General features: G+C 41.0%; 4 protein-coding genes across 7 annotated transcripts in view; all 4 read right to left on the reverse strand.

Annotated features, from left to right (window-relative positions):
* Window positions 1–619: 619 nt before the first annotated feature.
* On the reverse strand, window positions 620–4,994 carry txndc15 (thioredoxin domain containing 15). 3 transcript variants are annotated; one of them, XM_046330286.1, is made up of 5 exons: window positions 4,799–4,994; window positions 3,800–4,248; window positions 3,211–3,374; window positions 2,693–2,823; window positions 620–1,299 (listed from the first exon to the last, which is right to left on the reverse strand). In XM_046330286.1, exons 1-5 carry the CDS (start codon window positions 4,893–4,895, stop codon window positions 1,103–1,105), a joined length of 1,038 nt encoding a protein of 345 aa, XP_046186242.1. In that variant the 5' UTR covers window positions 4,896–4,994; the 3' UTR covers window positions 620–1,102. The 3 variants fall into 3 exon arrangements, with proteins under 3 accessions (XP_046186242.1, XP_046186258.1, XP_046186250.1); XM_046330302.1 differs by lacking the exon at window positions 4,799–4,994 and adding an exon at window positions 4,641–4,771; XM_046330294.1 differs by lacking the exon at window positions 4,799–4,994 and adding an exon at window positions 4,592–4,658.
* Window positions 4,995–6,556: 1,562 nt separating this feature from the next.
* Window positions 6,557–9,226, reverse strand: LOC124015257 (polygalacturonase 1 beta-like protein 2). The gene is made up of 2 exons (XM_046330373.1): window positions 8,407–9,226; window positions 6,557–8,192 (listed from the first exon to the last, which is right to left on the reverse strand). Exon 2 carries the CDS (start codon window positions 7,559–7,561, stop codon window positions 6,617–6,619), a length of 945 nt encoding a protein of 314 aa, XP_046186329.1. The 5' UTR covers window positions 7,562–8,192; window positions 8,407–9,226; the 3' UTR covers window positions 6,557–6,616.
* Window positions 9,227–11,183: 1,957 nt separating this feature from the next.
* Window positions 11,184–13,078, reverse strand: LOC124015280 (UPF0461 protein C5orf24 homolog). Of its 2 annotated transcripts, none has more exons than XM_046330418.1 (2): window positions 12,815–13,078; window positions 11,184–12,193 (listed from the first exon to the last, which is right to left on the reverse strand). In XM_046330418.1, the coding sequence occupies exon 2, from the start codon at window positions 12,191–12,193 to the stop codon at window positions 11,573–11,575; it is 621 nt and encodes a 206-aa protein (XP_046186374.1). In that variant the 5' UTR covers window positions 12,815–13,078; the 3' UTR covers window positions 11,184–11,572. The 2 variants fall into 2 exon arrangements, with proteins under 2 accessions (XP_046186374.1, XP_046186364.1); XM_046330408.1 differs by having other exon boundaries at window positions 11,184–12,196; window positions 12,815–13,077.
* Window positions 13,079–13,623: 545 nt separating this feature from the next.
* Window positions 13,624–20,354, reverse strand: part of ddx46 (DEAD (Asp-Glu-Ala-Asp) box polypeptide 46) — a 28,108-nt gene continuing 21,377 nt past the window's right edge. Inside the window, exons 19-23 of the mRNA XM_046330104.1 lie at window positions 19,003–19,224; window positions 18,691–18,909; window positions 14,993–15,137; window positions 14,770–14,843; window positions 13,624–14,483 (exon numbers count right to left, since the gene is read on the reverse strand). Of these exons, the coding sequence (XP_046186060.1) occupies window positions 14,436–14,483; window positions 14,770–14,843; window positions 14,993–15,137; window positions 18,691–18,909; window positions 19,003–19,224 (708 nt within the window). The 3' untranslated portion in view covers window positions 13,624–14,435. The remainder of the gene's footprint in view (window positions 14,484–14,769; window positions 14,844–14,992; window positions 15,138–18,690; window positions 18,910–19,002; window positions 19,225–20,354) is intronic.

The raw sequence follows: 20,354 nt of genomic DNA on the forward strand, positions 1-20,354 counted from the left end.
GGAAGACTGGTTTTTGCAGCCAAAAACAGCAAAATACTCAGAATCGATTCTCAATTGCGATACGGTTCTAGAAACATCAAAATAATTTCATAAATGCTAAATATACAGCTACTGTGTATAGTTTTAACAGGCTTTATCATAGTTGCAGTCAACATTTTTTCAGTGACAACACGTTTCTGGCGGCCTTCCGTTACACACAGGTGTTAACAGCATGCTAGACAGATAATTAGCACAGGTGTCTTCCGTAAACGCGCTGTATTATGGATATATGGGAACACTAATCCTATAAAACAAGTTTGTATCAATTTAACATTTAGTTTTTTGCCTCTGACATAAAATATATGGTCCTTATGCTTCCAAAAAGCGCTGCCTGTATTCAGACCGAGCATCTGGGCTCTTATTTAATTTAACTTATTTTACCGGGTAAATTGACGTAGAACACATTCTCATTTACAGAAACGACCTGTGTAATAGTTACAAGGGAGGAGAGATGAATGAGCCAATTGTAAACCGGGGATGATTAGGTGACTGATGGTATGAATTGGGGCTCTTAACATAACACACCTAAATCCAATGACTCTTTTATGTGTAATGTAAATGAAGAGTCATGATCAAAGGCTAGGTTAAACCCTGCATTTAAAGCATGTTTAATTTGACACTTTTAATCACAACACCGTCAAAACAGTTGCAAATAAACAGCATGTCACGCTGACTCATTGAACATGTGTGTTCAAACATCCAAGGGGTAATTCACTTAGCAAACAATTATGTATATCTATATCACAGTAGCTATGTTACAGCGAAGCCAGCAGTTAACACCGACAACCCGCAGGACTGAGCTGGCGCTGTGTCTTGGGAGGCCGTCTCCAAAATCTGGGTCCGTATTCGTAAAGGGTCTCAAGTGTATGAGTGCTGATCTAGGATCAGGTCGTTCCAATCTTATTCATTATGTGCTGAAGCAAAAACCTGATTCTAGATCAGCGCTCCTTATCTGTGACACTTTCTGAATACAATGTCCAGGTTTACCACACATTATGCCCAACAACTCTCACGTTGAGAAGATATTTTATTCACAGGGCTTACAGTCTCTGGGTTGTAAATATTAGTCCTGGTGCTCATGCTCTTGGCCTGGGATGAGCCAGCGGATGCTGTCAGTCCGTAGGATGGCATAGGTGGTGAAGCCGGAGATGAACAAGATGGAGAACACCAGCAGCCAATCAATACTCTTCACTGGGACATTGGGAAGAGGTCCAGATAAATCCTCCTCTGTTACATTCTGATCTGGGCTCACTTCGAAACCTTTACGAGACAGATTTAAAAACACTTTTAATGAATACCAATGACCTGTCTTTCAAATATTGGAAGTACATTTATGAGAACAAGCAAATGAGCCCCCAAGTTTACATTCTGTCAGGCTGGGGGAAATGCATCAGATGGACAGTGCAGTTAAACTAGATTGTCCTGTTTTTTAAAATGATATTTCCACACTGATTTGATTTATGAGGTCGAAATAGCACTCGAAAATTATGATAATTTCCTTTTTGTGTAAGAGCTGTTTGAAAATGCCTGGAATTTCAGACTGTTTTTTAAATTTTACCTTTATTTAACTCGGCAAGTCAGTTAAGAACAAATTCTTATTTTCAATGACGGCCTAGGAACAGTGGGTTAACTGCCTTTTCAGGGGCAGAACGACAGATTTGTACCTTGTCAGCTCGGGGATTTGAACTTGCAACCTTACGGTTACTAGTCCAATGCTCTAACCACTAGGCTACCCTGTTCGGGTGGGACGGAACTTATGGCCCACATCATGATGTCACAATGTGGTTGATTATAATAGACCAATGACTGTTCATCTGTGTAAGGGGTGGGCTCTAGACCCTCCTATCAGCCGATCAGGGCTGTAAATATCTTAAAATGTGTTTCCTAACGCCCACACAATCAGAATGAGCATTTTAAGGGCCAAAGTTGGCTGATCAAATAATGATCAATAATCAAATAAATGATCAAATTTATTTTGGAGTTATTTTCATTATATAAAACAATGATTCATTAGCAATGATTTTTTAAATAAAATTATAAAGACTGCATGGGGGCTTTAAGGCTTACAACGCCAAATCAAATTGTATTTGTCACATCCACCGAATACAACCTTACCGTGAAATGCTAACTTTACAAGCCATTAACCAACAATGTAGTTCAAGAAATACTGAGTTAAGAAAATATTTGCTAAATAAACTAAAGTAAAAAATTTAATTGAAAAACATTAAGATTACAAAACAACAACGAGGCTATATACAGCTGGTACCGGTACCGAATCAATGTTTGTGGGTACAAGGTAATTTGTACAGGTAGGGGTAAAGTGACTAAACATAGATAATAAACAAAGGGGGGGGGGGTAAATATAAATAGTCCGGATGGCCATTTGATTAATTGTTTCAGTCTTATGGCTTGGGGGTAAAAGCTGTTAATGAGACTTTTAGACCTAGACATGGCACTCCGGTACTGCTTGTCGTATGGAAGCAGAGAGAACAGTCTATGACTTGGGTGACTGGAGTCTTTGAATTTTTTTGGGCCTTCCCTCTGACCCCACCGACTATATAGGTCTTATCCTACACCGTCTTTCATTTTGAAATACTATACATCCAATACTAAATGATAGGGGACTGATGCCTCGTTGCGTTTGTTTACACACCTGTCTGATTAGCTATGAAAGACACCAGAGTCTCCAGGGTTCTGTCAGTCTGGTTGAATCTGGCCATTGGTTTCACACCTTGAAACAGGAGGATGTTGGGAACTGCTACAGTTCCAAACCTTGTGGAGAGACTGGAGAGAAACACGTTACAAAAAGAAAACGTGATATTGTTACGCTCAACACACCGACAGAAAACTAAAAGTGACCTTTCTCATTGTGTTGGATACAAATGAGGACATATTGATACACTGGTGCAGAGCTGCCCTCCTGTAGGTTTTCGCTCCAACCCTGTTCCTGGAGAGCTGCCCTCCTGTAGGTTTTCGCTCCAACCCTGTTCCTGGAGAGCTACCCTCCTGTAGTGAAAACCTACAGGACTAGTTCTCCAGGAACAGGGTTGGAGTGAAAACCTACAGGACTAGTTCTCCAGGAACAGGGTTGGAGTGAAAACCTACAGGACTAGTTCTCCAGGAACAGGGTTGGAGAGCCCTGCACCGGTGTAAAGTATTTTGGCAGTTTACCTGCTATGCTGGGAGGCGTCCAGTGCCAAGAAGTGCATGCCGGGGAAGACACGGGGCAATGCGTTGAAGTGAGGTGCCAGATTGGCAGAGAACTGGCACCAGGTAGTGAAGAACAATACCAGAGAGCACTCTGTGCCGTTTACATTTAGGAACTCCATCAAGTCCTGTAGGGGGGGGTCCCATTGGACATAGATAACAGGTTATCTATGAGGTCTATGGCAGGGGTGTCTATCAGATCCTGAATTGCTGCAGTGTGTGCCAGGCCTTTGTTCCAGTCTCGACTACACCATGATTAGTTAAATCAAGCTAGACTAGAACAAAAACCTACACAAACTGTTGCACCCCGGGACTGTGTTCCAGACACCCGGGCACCCGGGGACCGGGAGTCTGCTCTAGACACCCGGGGACCGGGAGTCTGCTCTAGACACCCGGGGACCGGGAGTCTGCTCTAGACACCCGGGGACCGGGTTTCAACCCCTGTTTCAGGCACCCCAGTTTAGGGAGTATCAAGGCAGTGGGACCTACTATTTCAGGCACACTAGTTCATGTCATGATGCATATAGTTAAACAAACCCAGACATCTGATTACCTGTGAGGCATTTAGGACCTGCACTGTGAAGTTGTCCACCCCTGTTATGTTCCTTTTATCACAGTTGACTTTGTAAGTCTTTGTAGTTTCTGTGGAGTTCTGTTCTTCATTTGTCATGGCGTCTACGTGGACCATCCCCAATATGACTGGTTCCATGGGTTCTGAATTCTTGGACTCCTCTTGGGTCAAAGGTGAGGGACATTTTGCCTCGTCGTCGCAGAGTGGCGAGAACCCTGTCTGAAAGTCTTTCACATTCTTGGGGATCAGTGACTCGATTCCTGCTGGGTTGACAGGTAGTTCGGTTCCCATTACCGCGTCTGCGATCTCTGCAGTCTTGTACTGCCTCTTTGGCTGAGACTCAAGGTCCTCCATTCCCACAAATTTGGGAATATTTTCCATATCAGAGGCCACGTCCTCAGAGAACTTGAATTCTGGTATTTCATCATTCTCTGTAAATACAACAGGTACATATTATTATATAATTTCAGAAGTTAAACTGTAGAAACAACATTATGAAATCAACCTACTAGATGTGTTCCTGTTGGTTCTAATAATTAGACTATTAATCACATGAATACACCATCACTGTAGACGAGGTAGAACGAATAAGAGCCATCATACACATGTATACCACTGATCCAGCTTGCATGTGCTTGCTTGTCAAATACGACCAGAGATTTTGGAATATGTTTCGCCTCTTCCTCTCTGACAACCAACTAACGTTACTATAGCGCTAAATGGTAAAGTTAGAACATTTTGACCTGCACAAGATACTGGGGGGTAAACATGTACCTAACGATGTAACAACAACAAAAATAGCTAGAGCTATGTGACCAGGTACCATTTTGGACTCCTTTACACAAGAGCATGTAGTAAGATAGCTAGCCCGTCAACTTTGCTGGCTTTATAGTTGAAACTATAGCTGTTATAGCTTGCTCGCTAACTAGCTACATTAAAAACAGCTAACACTACCTAACTGCTGGCGTCCCCTTCTCTTACCTTGAGCTGTTACTGACGATGCTTTCTTTATTTCAGAAACATAAATCGTAAAACATACAATACATGTCAACATGAGTCTACTTGATATTCTGGACATAATTACTATTAGCTACAACAATATATTTAATATATATGTTACGGGCATTTATGATAAGTGGAACCAATGTTGTGAGTCGCTGTCGGGAATATCAAGCGATGCACTACAGTAAAACAACTTCCGGGTCAATAGATAGAGAATGCGCATGTTTGATATTGCAGCCGATTTGAAAGGCGAGTCGAGACTGACTGATCTGCAAATCACCTTGCACCATAAATAATTACTCAATATGATTTGTAGATCAGTCAGTCAAACTTTTCCCATGTTTACATCACGGGTTTGATGATCTCGAACATAGGCAAAGACAAGTTCTGACAAATGACTGTATGGTTCTGACTCACAGAGAATGTTGTTTATTTCACTTTTGTATATTATCTACCTCACTTGCTTTGGCAATGTTAACACATGTTTCCCATGCCAATAATGCCCATTGAATTGAATGATAAAGAACCTCTAGTGGCCAAAATACCGCATTGGCTGTGGTATTAGAAAATACTTTTAAAAACTAACCCTCATTGTTCTATCTGTGGTATTAACACAGGCAGCGCTATTGAGGGCTTCCACCATGAAATGTAGTCAACTGGGTAGGACTCCCAACTTCATTTGCTGATCCAACCTGATAGAGTCATGTCCAACTGGGTCATCGGGGGGGGGGGGGGGGGGAATCAGCTAGTGAAGAAAATGGACTACTTCAAATGGAGATTGCATCAGTGGCGCTAGACCATAACGGGAAGTATATAGGGATGTATTCTTTATCATACAATCTTCGGACCATAGAAATAGAACGAATAGAATGGCCTTGGAACCTCTAACCCTGGCAATTTGACTGTTAAAATCATGGGTCTATTCACAATGTCTGCCTGGTATTGTAATGCAATAATTTCCATGGTAATGTAGAATGTTCATTTAAATGATGCTAACTGATGTGGCTTATGCAACGGAATGCATTCTTTGCAATGTCAGTTGAGTTGTTTCAAAAAAATCACAGCACAGATTGATGGGTATACTTCTTGCTTTTACATTGTGCCTTGCTCGTATGGGCAGCGACAGAACAGGAAGCGACACCCACTCGCTGTTTTTTTTCTGATTCAATGAAAGTCAGTGAACTAAGTAGACCAGACGCAGCTGCTATTGCATTGGTGTCTATGGGAGACCCATCCCGTTAAGTAGACCGGAACGGACCATTTTTAATGGCAAACTGCATGGCAAACCAGCTTTGCTATAGGTACTCTCACCCATTCGGAGAATTAACGTAGCAGGTTAGGATAATTAAGTGAAGGTTATGGAAAATGCTCTCCTAACCTGCTACGAAAAGCCACTTCCGGTTGTAGCTTCATCAAAGTGCCGTGTTTTTAGGGAGTCACTTGTGCCGTCATTGATTTGAAAGGGGATGTCTGTTCTAAGTATTCTATTTCTATGCTTTGGAATTGGTCAATACCACAGACGAAGAAGACATTTTGTCAATACTAGGCTGTGTTTGAAATCTTTGTTTGTTTGAATATTTTTGAAATGTTTATATTGTAATGACCTGACTAGATCATAAAGGATATATCATATCCTTTATCATATTATCATATTGTAAAGCATCATCTATTACATACACCCAATGTAGGCTGTATTGCAATGCATCTAATGACAGCCTATCATTCAAGAAATATATTTATAATTAGTTTATTACACAACTTTCAACACTCAACAATCATGCAGGGATAGTAAAACAATTAATACAAATTCCTATCATAGTGATTACAACGTGTTCGTAGCATGGGCCTTACAATTCCATTGAAATAAATACTTGAATGTTCTGAGAAGGAAGTAAAACTTTCTGAGAAGGAAATAAAACGTTCTGAGAAGGAAGTAAAACGTTCTGAGAAGGAAATAAAACGTTCTGAGAAGGAAATAAAACGTTCTGAGAAGGAAGTAAAACGTTCTGAGAAGGAAATAAAACGTTCTGAGAAGGAAGTAAAACGTTCTGAGAAGGAAGTAAAACGTTCTGAGAAGGAAATAAAACGTTCTGAGAAGGAAGTAAAACGTTCTGAGAAGGAAATAAAACGTTCTGAGAAGGAAATAAAACGTTCTGAGAAGGAAATAAAACGTTCTGAGAAGGAAGTAAAACGTTCTGAGAAGGAAATAAAACATTCTGAGAAGGAAATAAAACGTTCTGAGAAGGAAGTAAAACGTTCTGAGAAGGAAATAAAACGTTCTGAGAAGGAAATAAAACGTTCTGAGAAGGAAGTAAAACGTTCTGAGAAGGAAATAAAACGTTCTGAGAAGGAAGTAAAACATTCTGAGAAGGAAGTAAAACCTTCTGAGAAGGAAATAAAATGTTCTGAGAAGGAAGTAAAACATTCTGAGAAGGAAGTAAAACATTCTGAGAAGGAAGTAAAACATTCTGAGAAGGAAATAAAATGTTCTGAGAAGAAAGTAAAACGGTCTGAGAAGGAAGTTTGTTGTCGCAATAAGTTGCTAGAAGATATTGCAACAGATCCACGGGTATCTAGCAGAAACTGTGGCGGGGGGGGGGGGGACAGTAAAAGATAACCCCATGTAAACAGTTTGACATAGAAATTATGAATAATGATCATCAATTTCCAAAATGGGTTAAACAAATCTTCCCAGCCATTCATGGTTTTTTTTTCACCTAAAAAAAAAAATGTCAGTTTCATATTTTTGACTGATTGGATGCAGTGATAGGCCTAAGTAATTACAAGTAAATGATTGCCTCTAATGATACAAGATAAAGGTTCAGATAAATATACAAGATTAATGGTTGACAGGATAAATGTTCAAAATGTCCTCTAACTGAAGTGCAACTAACTCAATGTTATAAATTCATTATTACATTTGATGCAGACGGAATGCAATAAAATGAATACCCACGTGGATAAAACGCTATGTGTTTCACAAACATATTTCAAGCAGAGTGATGAAGCAAGTATGTCAAATAGAGGACTCTGGTATAGAAATCAAGTATACTCTTATGTAACCAGCACTTATGTAGACATGGGTGTAACCTATTTATGAATAACAAGAATATTCACAAAACACCAAAGCAGAATGTACAATCCCCCCACCCCGTTATACCATAAAATAACATTGTAAACTTGAACTAATATATTTATATTTCTTACCAAACATTACTTTTTATAATGTCAATACCTAACCCATCGCAGTAAAGAGAATGGTATGTTACAATACATGTAATGACACAGTAGAACATTATAATATTGTGAATACTGTATGGCAATAAACAGTGAATGCAATATGTCATATAAAACACTGCTACATAAGCACTACCTAAAAGGCTTTTGAATGTATTGCAATGCAAAAATGAAAAGCTCTTCGCTTTTTGACAAGATACGCAACTATTGTTTCTGTGTTCAAAAACTATAACTATAACTTTGATGCGCAAGGGTACATACTGTATACAACTTCAAACAGAAATTGAGTAGCAATTGTATTGATTATACCTGTAGTAGATATAGCAGATTTAAATACATGTTAGCACTACCTAAAAGGCTTTTGAATGTATTGCAATGCAAAAATGAAAAGCTCTTCGCTTTTTGACAAGATACGCAACTATTGTTTCTGTGTTCAAAAACTATAACTATAACTTTGATGCGCAAGGGTACATACTGTATACAACTTCAAACAGAAATTGAGTAGCAATTGTATTGATTATACCTGTAGTAGATATAGCAGATTTAAATACATGTTTTTTTTTCTCTCTCTCTCCCAAATACAAGTTACAGAATGTGATATGTTAAGAGGATTCATTTTTATATTTGTTCAAAATATCTGATTAATTGTTACGGGCTACTCTAGCATGCATTTACTTAAACATCTCAAACTGGAAGGCAGAAAACATCTGATTCTTTGGTTAAGATGATACAACACTGTAGATTGATTTGAACATAGTAGTACCCTATGTCATCATTATTCAATTAAAAAAAAGGAATAATTTATTTTACATCCAAATGCAACTAATCTCTCCAATGGACAAAGCGTAAATTATTGTGTGGGTCTTCAATGAGAAGGCCTCAAGTGTTGTACACAATTCAATAATAAACATGATCATATTTGAATCAAAACAATAGTATTATTTTATAATGTGAAGCAATGTGTTTCTTGTATTGAAAAGCACTATAAACGTTGTTATTATTATTATTCTTCAAGATGGCGATAGAGAATAAATCATAACACAAAACATCGCAAGGACAGCTGACACTATCCTTTGCTCCGAGGTAAAACAGGGGAAAAAAGACCAAGTTAGAGGAAATGTTTCAGGTATTTACAAAACACAATCACCCAGCCCTTCCCATAAGAAGTCGTCCCCCAAAAAAAAAAAATATCCCCTACTCAAAAATACCTTGATTCTCCAAAACATCCCATGGGTTCCACCGCAGAAATCACAACACAAAAAAAACCTTACGAAGCAAGTATGCCTCCATTATTTTAAATGCATGGTAATGTCAATATGTAATTGGGATTACAGTGACATGTACTATATTGATGTGTATTCATCATAGCTATCAAAAACGATCAATAATTCCAATTTAACAGGTAAACAACACTCCGCACCTATGGAGACACTAGTTGATGATTGTCTGATATTCAAATTATAAGGCAAATAAGAATTAAAATTAAAATGGTGTAAAAATGTTGTGTTTCAGTACGAAGGGAACCCAATGAAACGGACTGGAGGATCTCTTCCTGTGAGGAATTGTGCTGTTATATTTGGTGTAGTACTAGACCAACACATACAGACACCACTGTGACACCAGCAACAGGTCACATTCAGTAGTCAAAACGTTATGGAACCTAGCAGATAGAAATAAAACGTTCTGGAACCTAGCAGATAGAAATAAAACGTTCTGGAACCTAGCATATAGAAATAAAACGTTCTGGAACCTAGCATATAGAAATAAAACGTTCTGGAACCTAGCAGATAGAAATAAAACGTTCTGGAACCTAGCAGATAGAAATAAAACGTTCTGGAACCTAGCAGATAGAAATAAAACGTTCTGGAACCTAGCATATAGAAATAAAACGTTCTGGAACCTAGCAGATAGAAACAAGAGCTGACACAATGCCTTATTCTATGTGTCAGAGAGGCGTGTTTGTTCTACATGCAGGTTTTTCTATCTGAACGTTGAACAACGTCCTGCTGAACGCACCCCCAGGCCATGTTAGTCACGTGTAAGACCTATTAATAGAGTGGTTGATATGAAACAATAGTTTGCTCTGCAGCCGTAATAGAAACCATGTCAATACATTCTGAGATACATAGCACCTTCAGGATCTGTTGATTTCAAAACAATAGCCATTTCACAGTATAAAACTATCTACAGAGATTTCATAGTAGGACGGCCTCAATATGTAGCCATTCTGACAGTAACAACAAACACTGACCATCTGCTGTGATTTGTATCAACAATGTTTCAAATTCCCCATGTTGAAATTAAGGGATAGTTCTGTTTTTAATTTTTTTTTTTTACTGTTAACATCAGCATAAAATTCATACTGTATTAGGTAATTGAGAAAAGACACTGCAAACCATAGAGATTGGATTAACAGGAATCTTTTTAGGAGAATTACAGTTCTGTGAAGGAAGTTCAGTGGAAAAGAATATGTTTACTTTCTCATGTCAAACAATAACTACTCTAGTGTACTGTACACCCGCATTTCTTCATCACATAATGTATACGCTATACCTATATCACATACACTGAGAATCTTAGAGGGGGGGGGTGAGAGGGATTACTTATCCTATCCTAGGTATTCCTTAAAGAGGAATACCTAGGATAGGATAAGTAATCCCTCTCACCCCCCTTTAAGATTTAGATGCACTATTGTAAAGTGACTGTTCCACTGGATGTCATAAGGTGAATGCACCAATTTGTAAGTCGCTCTGGATAAGAGTGTCTGCTAAATGACTTAAATGTAATGTAAATGTAATAAAAAAATATATAAAAAAACATTAAGACCACTTGCTCTTTCCATTACCTAGACTGACCAGGTGAAAGCTATGATCCCTTATTGGTGTCACTTGTTAAATCCACTTGAAATCAGTGTAGATGAATGGGAGGAGACAGGTGAAAGAAGGATTTTAAAGTCCTTTAAAGACAATTGAGACATGGATTGTGTATGTGTGCGTGTCATTCAGAGGGTGAAAGGCCAAGACAAAGTGCCTTTGAATGGGGTATGGTAGTAGGTGCCAGGCACACCGGCTTGTACTCAAGAACTGCAAAGCTGCTATGTTTTTCCACATTCAACAGTTTCCTGTGTGTATCAAGAATGGTCCACCACCCAAAGGACATCCAGCCAACTTGACACAACTGTGGGAAGCATTGGAGTCAACATGGGCCAGCATCCCTGTGGAACGCTTTCGACACCTTGTAGAGTCCATTCACTGATGAATTGAGGGCAAGGGGGGGGGGACTCAATATTAGGAAGGTGTTCCTTATGTTTTGTCCACTCAGTGTGGTGTATAAGCTATACTCTATATTACAAAGAAATCTGGTTTGGATAGAAGCATGCACACTGAAGAGGCACATGCCAGTAATAGTACATCTGTACACTCAACCAGGGAAGTGGTACAAACAACCCCTCTATTTGACAGCACTTAGGACATGCAGCCTTTTATTTCTCCAACAAGCCATGAGAAAAGTAGGACTTTACTCGTTGGTCTCCTTTTCCTTGCACGAGGGTTCGCAGAGGCTGCCTTTGTTCATCATAGTGTAGGGGAATGCTGCGGCGCTACACGTACCATAGCCTAGTTTGTTGAGGCGAGACAGGGTCTTGATACTGCCAGGGGGCCTACCAGGGCTGACCTTATATCCCGCTGCCTTGGTCGTTCCCAGGGGCCTCCCTGGGCTGGTCTTGAACCCGGCAGCCTTAGTGGTTCCTAGAGGCCTCCCTGTGCTGGTCCTGTAACCTGCCGATTTAGTGGTGCCCGAAGGTCTTCCTCTCCTTCCAGACCTCCCCGGGTTTTTCTTTTTCTTGGAGTCCTCTGGCTTTTCATTGTTCGTAATTCCAACAGCTTGGGGGTGAGGTTCACTGAGGCCATTCTGCCTCTGACAAGGCATTGGTTTCGGGTTGTTCTGAGGGGGCAAGGGCAGAGGGGGCAAGGGCAGAGGGGGCAAGGTCATGTGCAAGGGAGGGGGAGCTTGGTAGAACTTGTTGGACTGGGCAGTGCATAGGTCAAAGTGACTGGTGGGGTGTCGGCCATCCTCTGCCAGGCATGACGGCCTGCCACTCATGCAATAGTCATTGTTGTTGGTCACCTGGCGTATCATCTTCTGCCGGAGAAAACAATGGGATACAAGAGATGCATTGTTGACAAAATGCTAAAACAGGTTTAATGCTTAGTAGTGCTGCAAGTTAAGAGTAGACACAGGAATCCTATTCCAGTCTCATCCACAAACTAGTCAGTAGTGGCATATTGTGTTTCGGCTGTTCTGTTACAAATCAAATGCTGGTGTAGAATACTGCAAATGAGAGAGAACTTCTGTACTGCACCCGTAATGAATTATTAAACTATAAAAGTATAGAATATCTTGACTCTTGTAATGGTCTATTGTCAACATCCAATGCTAGCTTCGTTGAACGTGCAGGGATGGTGCAGCTCGTCATGATAAAGACTCAATGTTACAATGAGAGTTAAAAATGACTAGCCTTCCCACATCACAGTTGCCTAGTAATGCCTACCCTCTTTTTCAGCGAAATATATTAATCAGTTAGTTGTTCGTTGTATTTTGCAGACAATCCTGGACACAAAAGCTTTCGTTTTCGCAACACATTTAGGAAATCACTTACCACGCGCTCATTTACAAGTAATATTTTCAGAAATGGATGTTTCGATAACATTAAAAACATGGCAAATTAAAGTAATTCATAAAACCAAGCAATTACTGTACCTCGATTGTTTGTGGCTCATGGAATGCAAAGGGTTAAAAATGACAGATCTTCTATCTTCAAATTCTACAGCCGATCCATTTTTCGTAGATCACAATCGATCGATTACTATTACTAAATCGATAACGCCTTTTGTCAGAGGTGCAAGGAAATGTCGTATTTATAGGTTTGTTGTTTCGCGTGAGATGTTTAGATGAGAAACGCAGCCATTGCCATTAAAAATTTATAAGGTACAGGGGACCACTGCGCATGCGCGGTACTCCAAAAGGGAATTGCAGCAACTCCAAGCAAATTATGATTTACATTTTCATCGTGTTTACGCCAGTTCTTGAATACATTCGCAATTGTAATAGCAACTAATTTCCACACAATATCAATTTGTTCTATTATTTGCATGCGCAGTAAAGCTACGTAATACACTATTCCTCCAAAGACCGAAACACTATTTGGAAAGTAGCAAATTGATCAACGGACCATGAAATAGTTCAACCACTTTTTCTGCAGACTAAATAATTTAATCCAAAATAAAAAAAATCAGTTGTGCTGGTTCTTTCCACAGGCTATACGTAATTATTAAGCAATCAAGGTCACAGTACATACACAAACCTCCATTGTCGTTATGGTTAAGATTGAATTATGTCAATAGGTTTTCATCTTGTAGTTCACATATAATATTCCCCGTTTTTTAAGCCACTACAAAACCCAATCATAGCCTGATAAGATTGTCAGTACAATGTATGAACATCAAATCCAGATGTAACACACAAACCATTGGTATATAATGTATCTAACACAGACCAGTGACAACATGTTCCTTACCAACACAATGTTTTATTAGAGAGGGAAAGAAGTAAAAACACATTACATCATTCAAGGGCTGTTAAAAAAAAAAAAAATCAACGCGTGATTCCTTACTTGTTCAGATGACTACAGACCAGTGACCCAAAATACAGGATCTATAACTACGGGGCGGCAGGGTTGCCTAGTGGTTAGAGCGTTGGACTAGTAACCGGAAGGTTAAACAAATCTGTCGTTCTGCCCCTGAAAAGGCAGTTAACCCACTGTTCCTAGGCCGTCATTGAAAATAAGAATCTGTTCTTAACTGACTTGCCTGGTTAAATAAAGGTAAAATCAAAAAAATAAAACTACTTATGCTTAATGTTTAAGGACAAAAATAAGCAAATGTTTCAATGATGGTGGTAGAGAACCCGTTACATTTCAGCTGGTATATTATAGAACGGATATCAGATACATTTTGCGCCGTGAAACCTTAATAAAAAATAAAACAAACCACGACTAAATCTCCACTTAAAGTACAGAGAGGAAACGTAGTCTAAAAGAGAAGGTACTCTCACGAGAACAATCCTACTCTCACGAGAACAATCCTACTCTCACGAGAACAATCCTACTCTCACGAGAACAATCCTACTCTCACGAGAACAATCCTACTCTCACGAGAACAATCCTACTCTCACGAGAACAATCCTACTCTCACGAGAACAATCCCTTCTGGAGGTCACTGGTCTTACATTGAAAAAATATATACTAATACATTCTGAAACAAATATGATGAAACGTTGGAGAAAGAAGGAGTCACTGCGTCTGAGCCCAATCTCATCGTCACTACAAGACCTTGTATCTTCCTTTGCTGGTGGGTTGGTAGGAGTTTTGCTAAAATGAGAGAGAACATTTATTGAGCAATGAGAATTTTTAAAATATTTTTAATACACCCCCCCCCCTCGCTAAGTTAATTACTTTCAGTACTTTTAATACATTCAACTTTTATTACTGGTGTTCATACAATGATGCAACCAACATGTAGACTGACACAAATGATTATAGAATGATTCCCTAGGCCTAGCATCAGTAAATAGATAGACAGATAGACAGATATAGATCTGAGATAACAGAGGACAGAACCATACATATGAATTCTATTTCTATGGCCAGAACTTACTAATCTGATAAGCTCCTCCTTGATGAGCCGAGTGATCTCAGCCTTGGCCTTCGTAACGGCCAGCTCATTTGCACCTGTCAATCAAACACATCAAAATATTACGACAAGTGACATCCATCAACAACAACAACAAAACCACTCACTACTGCTAACATGCAACACTCAACTCTCCAACATTGGTGAAGACTTGGAAGTGGTCATTGCAAGTAGAATAGCCACTTACTCTCAATAGCCAGGTAGATCTTGCGTTCTCCCTCTTTGGGCTCTTTGCCTGGAGGGAAGTAGGTTCCTCTGATGGTGATGGCTGCCTCAGAGTATTCTCCGATCCTCTGGAGGGCCTCCTTAGACGTGACCTTCCACCTCGCAGTCTGGTGGAACACAGGAAACAGACATTTAACATCTTCCTGTTCGCTTAGGCCGTATTTACAAAGCGTCTCAGAGTAAGTCCTGATCTAAGATCAGTTTTTCCCCATTTAGATCATGATGAATAATATTATATGGACAGATCCCTAGATCAGCACTCCTACTCTGAGACGCTTTGTGAGGTCAGTACCACCTACCACTTGTGGGGGGCAGAAATGCCTTCAGGAATATGTGAACTTTCATGTGCCTTAATGTAACGGATGTGAAACGGCTAGCTTAGTTAGCGGGGGTGCGCGCTAAATAGCGGTTCAATCGGGGGGCGTCACTTGCTCTGAGACCTTGAAGTAGTAGTTCCCCTTGCTCTGCAAGGGCCGCGGCTTTTGTGGAGCGATGGGTAACGATGCTTCGTGGGTGACTGTTGTTGATGTGTGCAGAGGGTCCCTGGTTCGCGCCCGGGTATGGGCGAGGGGACGGTCTAAATTTATACTGTTACATTAACACATCTGTAAATACGAATAAAATAGTTAAAATTACAAGCCTAGTTGGTTTAGCCAAGGAACAAGATCCGGAACCTTCCCGCTCGCCCTGATTGGCTGAGATAATGGATGGGCTGGACATGCCGAGAGAGGAGTTTGGATTGGTCTGCCATGTAGCACGCTTCTGTCTATAACATGAGCTGCTCAGTATGTGTAGGTACTCCTAACGCAGCGTTTTTTTAAAGACATGAAGAACTGCAAAGGTGTTGCTAAAAGTGTTCCACTTTCTGGAAAACGAACGTGCTATGCTGACTCTTAAAATGAATCAGACAATGAGGAAATCCCTGATTTGGCAAAGAAGAAAATAAAATAAAAAAAGTTGTCATTGAACCAAACATTGTGGTCTTCTGAAACACGGATCAACAGTGTTGTTGTCGTGGAAGAAATCAGTGAAATGCCCGGTGGAAGCAGAGTATGAGGAAAATTATCCCGTTTGATTGCAAACATTTGGAGGGAGTCGAAAAGAGAACACACACTGTTGTATGGGGGGCAGAAATGTGGGTTCTGTAGCTCAGTTGGTAGAGCATGGCGCTTGTAACGCCAGGGTAGTGGGTTCGATCCCCGGGACCACCCATACGTAGAATGTATGCACACATGACTGTAAGTCGCTTTGGATAAAAGCGTCTGCTAAATGGCATATATATGTATAAAACTCGTCTTTTCAAAATAGGGCAAGGAGCATTTGATTTTTTATTTTACCTTTATTTTACTAGGCAAGTCAGTTAAGAACAAATTCTTATTTTCAATGACGGCCTAGGAACAGTGGATTAACTGCCTGTTCAGGGGCAGAACGACAGATTTGTAGCTTGTCAGCTCGGGGATTCGAACTTGCAACCTTTGGGTTACTAGTCCAACGCTCTAACCACTAGGCTACCCTGCCGCCCCATTCATCCATGTATACAGGTAAGTCTATCTACCTCCATTTTCAGGTATTATATTTGGTCAGAAAGTCATTTTCATTGCAAGGTAAAGCGTACCTGTTGGCTTGCTAGCTACTGTTAGCTGGCTGTCTAACGTTACGTGTTTGATCTGTGTAGTAACATGATTTGTATCTCAGAAATCCATTTGCATTGCTAGTTATAGCCTAACATTGAAACGAGTTGGTTAGCTTTAGCTACTTGCAGATTCATGCATTGTCGTAACGTTATGAGTTGGGATTATGATTATTAATTTAGCTAGCTAGCTACATGTCTAAATAAAAGACTTCACTATGCAAGTGACCATTTCACTGTACTGTTTACACCTTCTGTATCCTGTGCATGTGACAAAAACGTTGGTTTTATTTGATATAGGGTTGTGGTAATGTGAAGAACATGACCTGCACCAAAGTCAAATTAGGATATAAACGTTAGGCAAAAGAAACAGTGTCCAAGTTATAAAATTCTCAGGTAGAAAGCCCAGACTTTAATTTCGTCACACTCAAAACCGTAAGCTATTTTTCTGTAATTAGCTCGCCATTAACTTGTTATGAGACTATTTTCCTGTAATAATGAGTAACAATTTGCTGAAGTGAAGATGATGTTGTCAGTTCTGATATGGTCATTATTTGAACAGGCTAGCCACTTAACGTTAGCTAGCTAGTTAACATGCTAGAAACAAACCAAAACATTGTTTAGAAAGTTGCATTTAGTTGCCTGGTTTGTTAGATTGACATCTACTAAATTCATTTTTAAAACAGATGGGTTTATTGGTTTTAAAAAAATGCAACATATTTTGATATTTTGGACCACCACCAGCCAGCTGATGTCATGCATGTTTCTATGTTTATACTTACTTATAGAATGTTCATGTCACTACGACAACCGTCTACCGACATGTCAATTGTATGTAGAATGAGATGTAGTATGAACCAGCTTTTAGTCTTGGAAATCTTTGGTTGTTTAGTACACTATCGTATCCACTCCGCGAAGCCTCACATGTCAACCCTTAAAGAGATGAGCGAGGCTAAGGCTTAAGAGGGTGTGAACAACGCAGAATGGATGTAGACAAAGCAGAGCTCTCCAATAGGTGTACCAAAACAAGTTCATCAACTTTCAGAGCAGAATTACTTTCCCTTCATTCCTCAACTGTACGAAATGTACGATACCATTTTCTAACTCTTAGTCTCTACTTTAATCTAATGTAAAAATAAAAAAATAAAAAAATTTTTTTTTTTTTTGCTACATAAGACCAAATCGGTCGGTCACAAATACGAATAAGATCAACCAGTTTGTGTTGCCGTAAAAGCTTTGTCCGTCAAGGAACAGACATGGTAAATAGACTGTTCAACTGAAGGAGAATCAGCATGATAAAGTAATGCATAGTTCACATAGCAATGGTGAATACCTTTCATTTAGAGATTCAATGAGTCCTCCACCTACACCCTAGTGTTGAGACCTCCACCTACACCCTAGTGTTGAGTCCTCCACCTACACCCTAGCGTTGAGTCCTATACCCTAGTGTTAAGTCCTCCACCCTAGCGTTGAGTCCTCCACCCTAGCGTTGAGTCCTCCACCTACACCCTAGCGTTGAGACCTCCACCTACACCCTAGCGTTGAGACCTCCACCTACACCCTAGCGTTGAGTCCTCCACCCTAGCGTTGAGTCCTCCACCCTAGCGTTGAGTCCTCCACCTCCACCCTAGCGTTGAGTCCTCCACCTCCTCCCCTAGCGTTGAGTCCTCCACCTACACCCTAGCGTTGAGTCCTCCACCTACACCCTAGCGTTGAGTCCTCCACCTACACCCTAGCGTTGAGTCCTACACCCACCCTAGCGTTGAGTCCTCCACCCTAGCGTTGAGTCCTCCACCCTAGCGTTGAGTCCTCCACCCTAGCGTTGAGTCCTCCACCCTAGCGTTGAGTCCTCCACCTACACCCTAGTGTTGAGTCCCAAATGACAACATATTCCCTATGTAGTTTACTACTATTGACCAGGGCCCATAAGACAATAGTGCACTGTCTAGGGACTAGGAAATAGGGTAAAAGTAGTGCACTATATAGGGAATAGGGTGGCATTTGGGATCCAGGCCCATATAAAACCTGACCTGAGGGAAGTCATTGATTTCCAGCTCCTCTTCGTATCTCTTGACTGTCTCGGCCTGTTCAGCTGCCTGCCTCTCCTCCTCCAGCTTCTCCACAGGGATGTAGTTGAGCTTGGCGTTGATCTTCTCAGCCAGCTGCTCGGCGATGGTCTTCGCCGAGACGGAGGGGGCCATGATGGTGCCTCCTCTCAGGATGGCATTGGTGGCCTGTTGCATCACATCCTGTCCAGAGAGAGCAATGAATTACGTCAGGGTGGAAGGTTGAAGGCTACTAAAAAAAACTCAACACAGAAACACAGACCCACCCACACCCACCTGAGCCTCAGCCCCCAAGTTCTTCTGGGCGTTGATCCTGAGAGCCAGTCTCTTGGCCATCTCCAGTTTCTGGATGTTACCAGCAGAGGGGGCACCTAGGTTGGCTAGGCCCCCTGCTGCTGCAGCCGCAACGGCCGCGGCGCTGGGCGGCCCTCCCCCTGGAGCCGAGAGATCCTTCACCCTCTTCTTGGAATTGAACATGCTCTCGATCTGCTCGTCAATCTGTAAGGACAGGGTGAGATATTGTGTCAATATAGTACGTATTCTATGAGGTTTTAGAAACTTATGGTTTGACCACAATGGATGGGTTGCGATATACATTATCAAGAGTCTGGAACCAGGTGAGTGTTCCCTACATAACCCTAGTCTGGAACCAGGTGAGTGTTCCCTACATAACCCTAGTCTGGAACCAGGTGAGTGTTCCCTACATAACCCTAGTCTGGAACCAGGTGAGTGTTCCCTACATAACCCTAGTCTGGAACCAGGTGAGTGTTCCCTACATAACCCTAGTCTGGAACCAGGTGAGTGTTCCCTACATAACCCTAGTCTGGAACCAGGTGAGTGTTCTCTACATAACCCTAGTCTGGAACCAGGTGAGTGTTCTCTACATAACCCTCTATAACCCTAGTCTGGAACCAGGTGAGTGTTCTCTACATAACCCTCTATAACCCTAGTCTGGAACCAGGTGAGTGTTCTCTACATAACCCTAGTCTGGAACCAGGTGAGTGTTCTCTACATAACCCTAGTCTGGAACCAGGTGAGTGTTCTCTACATAACCCTAGTCTGGAACCAGGTGAGTGTTCCCTACATAACCCTCTATAACCCTAGTCTGGAACCAGGTGACTGTTCCCTACATAACCCTCTATAACCCTAGTCTGGAACCAGGTGAGTGTTCCCTACATAACCCTCTATAACCCTAGTCTGGAACCAGGTGAGTGTTCTCTACATAACCCTCTATAACCCTAGTCTGGAACCAGGTGAGTGTTCTCTACATAACCCTGGTCTGGAACCAGGTGAGTGTTCTCTACATAACCCTCTATAACCCTGGTCTGGAACCAGGTGAGTGTTCCCTACATAAACCTCTATAACCCTAGTCTGGAACCAGGTGACTGTTCCCTACATAAACCTCTATAACCCTAGTCTGGAACCAGGTGACTGTTCTCTACATAACCCTAGTCTGGAACCAGGTGAGTGTTCTCTACATAACCCTAGTCTGGAACCAGGTGACTGTTCCCTACATAACCCTCTATAACCCTAGTCTGGAACCAGGTGACTGTTCCCTACATAACCCTCTATAACCCTAGTCTGGAACCAGGTGAGTGTTCTCTACATAACCCTAGTCTGGAACCAGA

The sequence above is a fragment of the Oncorhynchus gorbuscha genome, linkage group LG02, assembly GCF_021184085.1.
Source record: "Oncorhynchus gorbuscha isolate QuinsamMale2020 ecotype Even-year linkage group LG02, OgorEven_v1.0, whole genome shotgun sequence".
Taxonomy (NCBI): domain Eukaryota; kingdom Metazoa; phylum Chordata; class Actinopteri; order Salmoniformes; family Salmonidae; genus Oncorhynchus; species Oncorhynchus gorbuscha.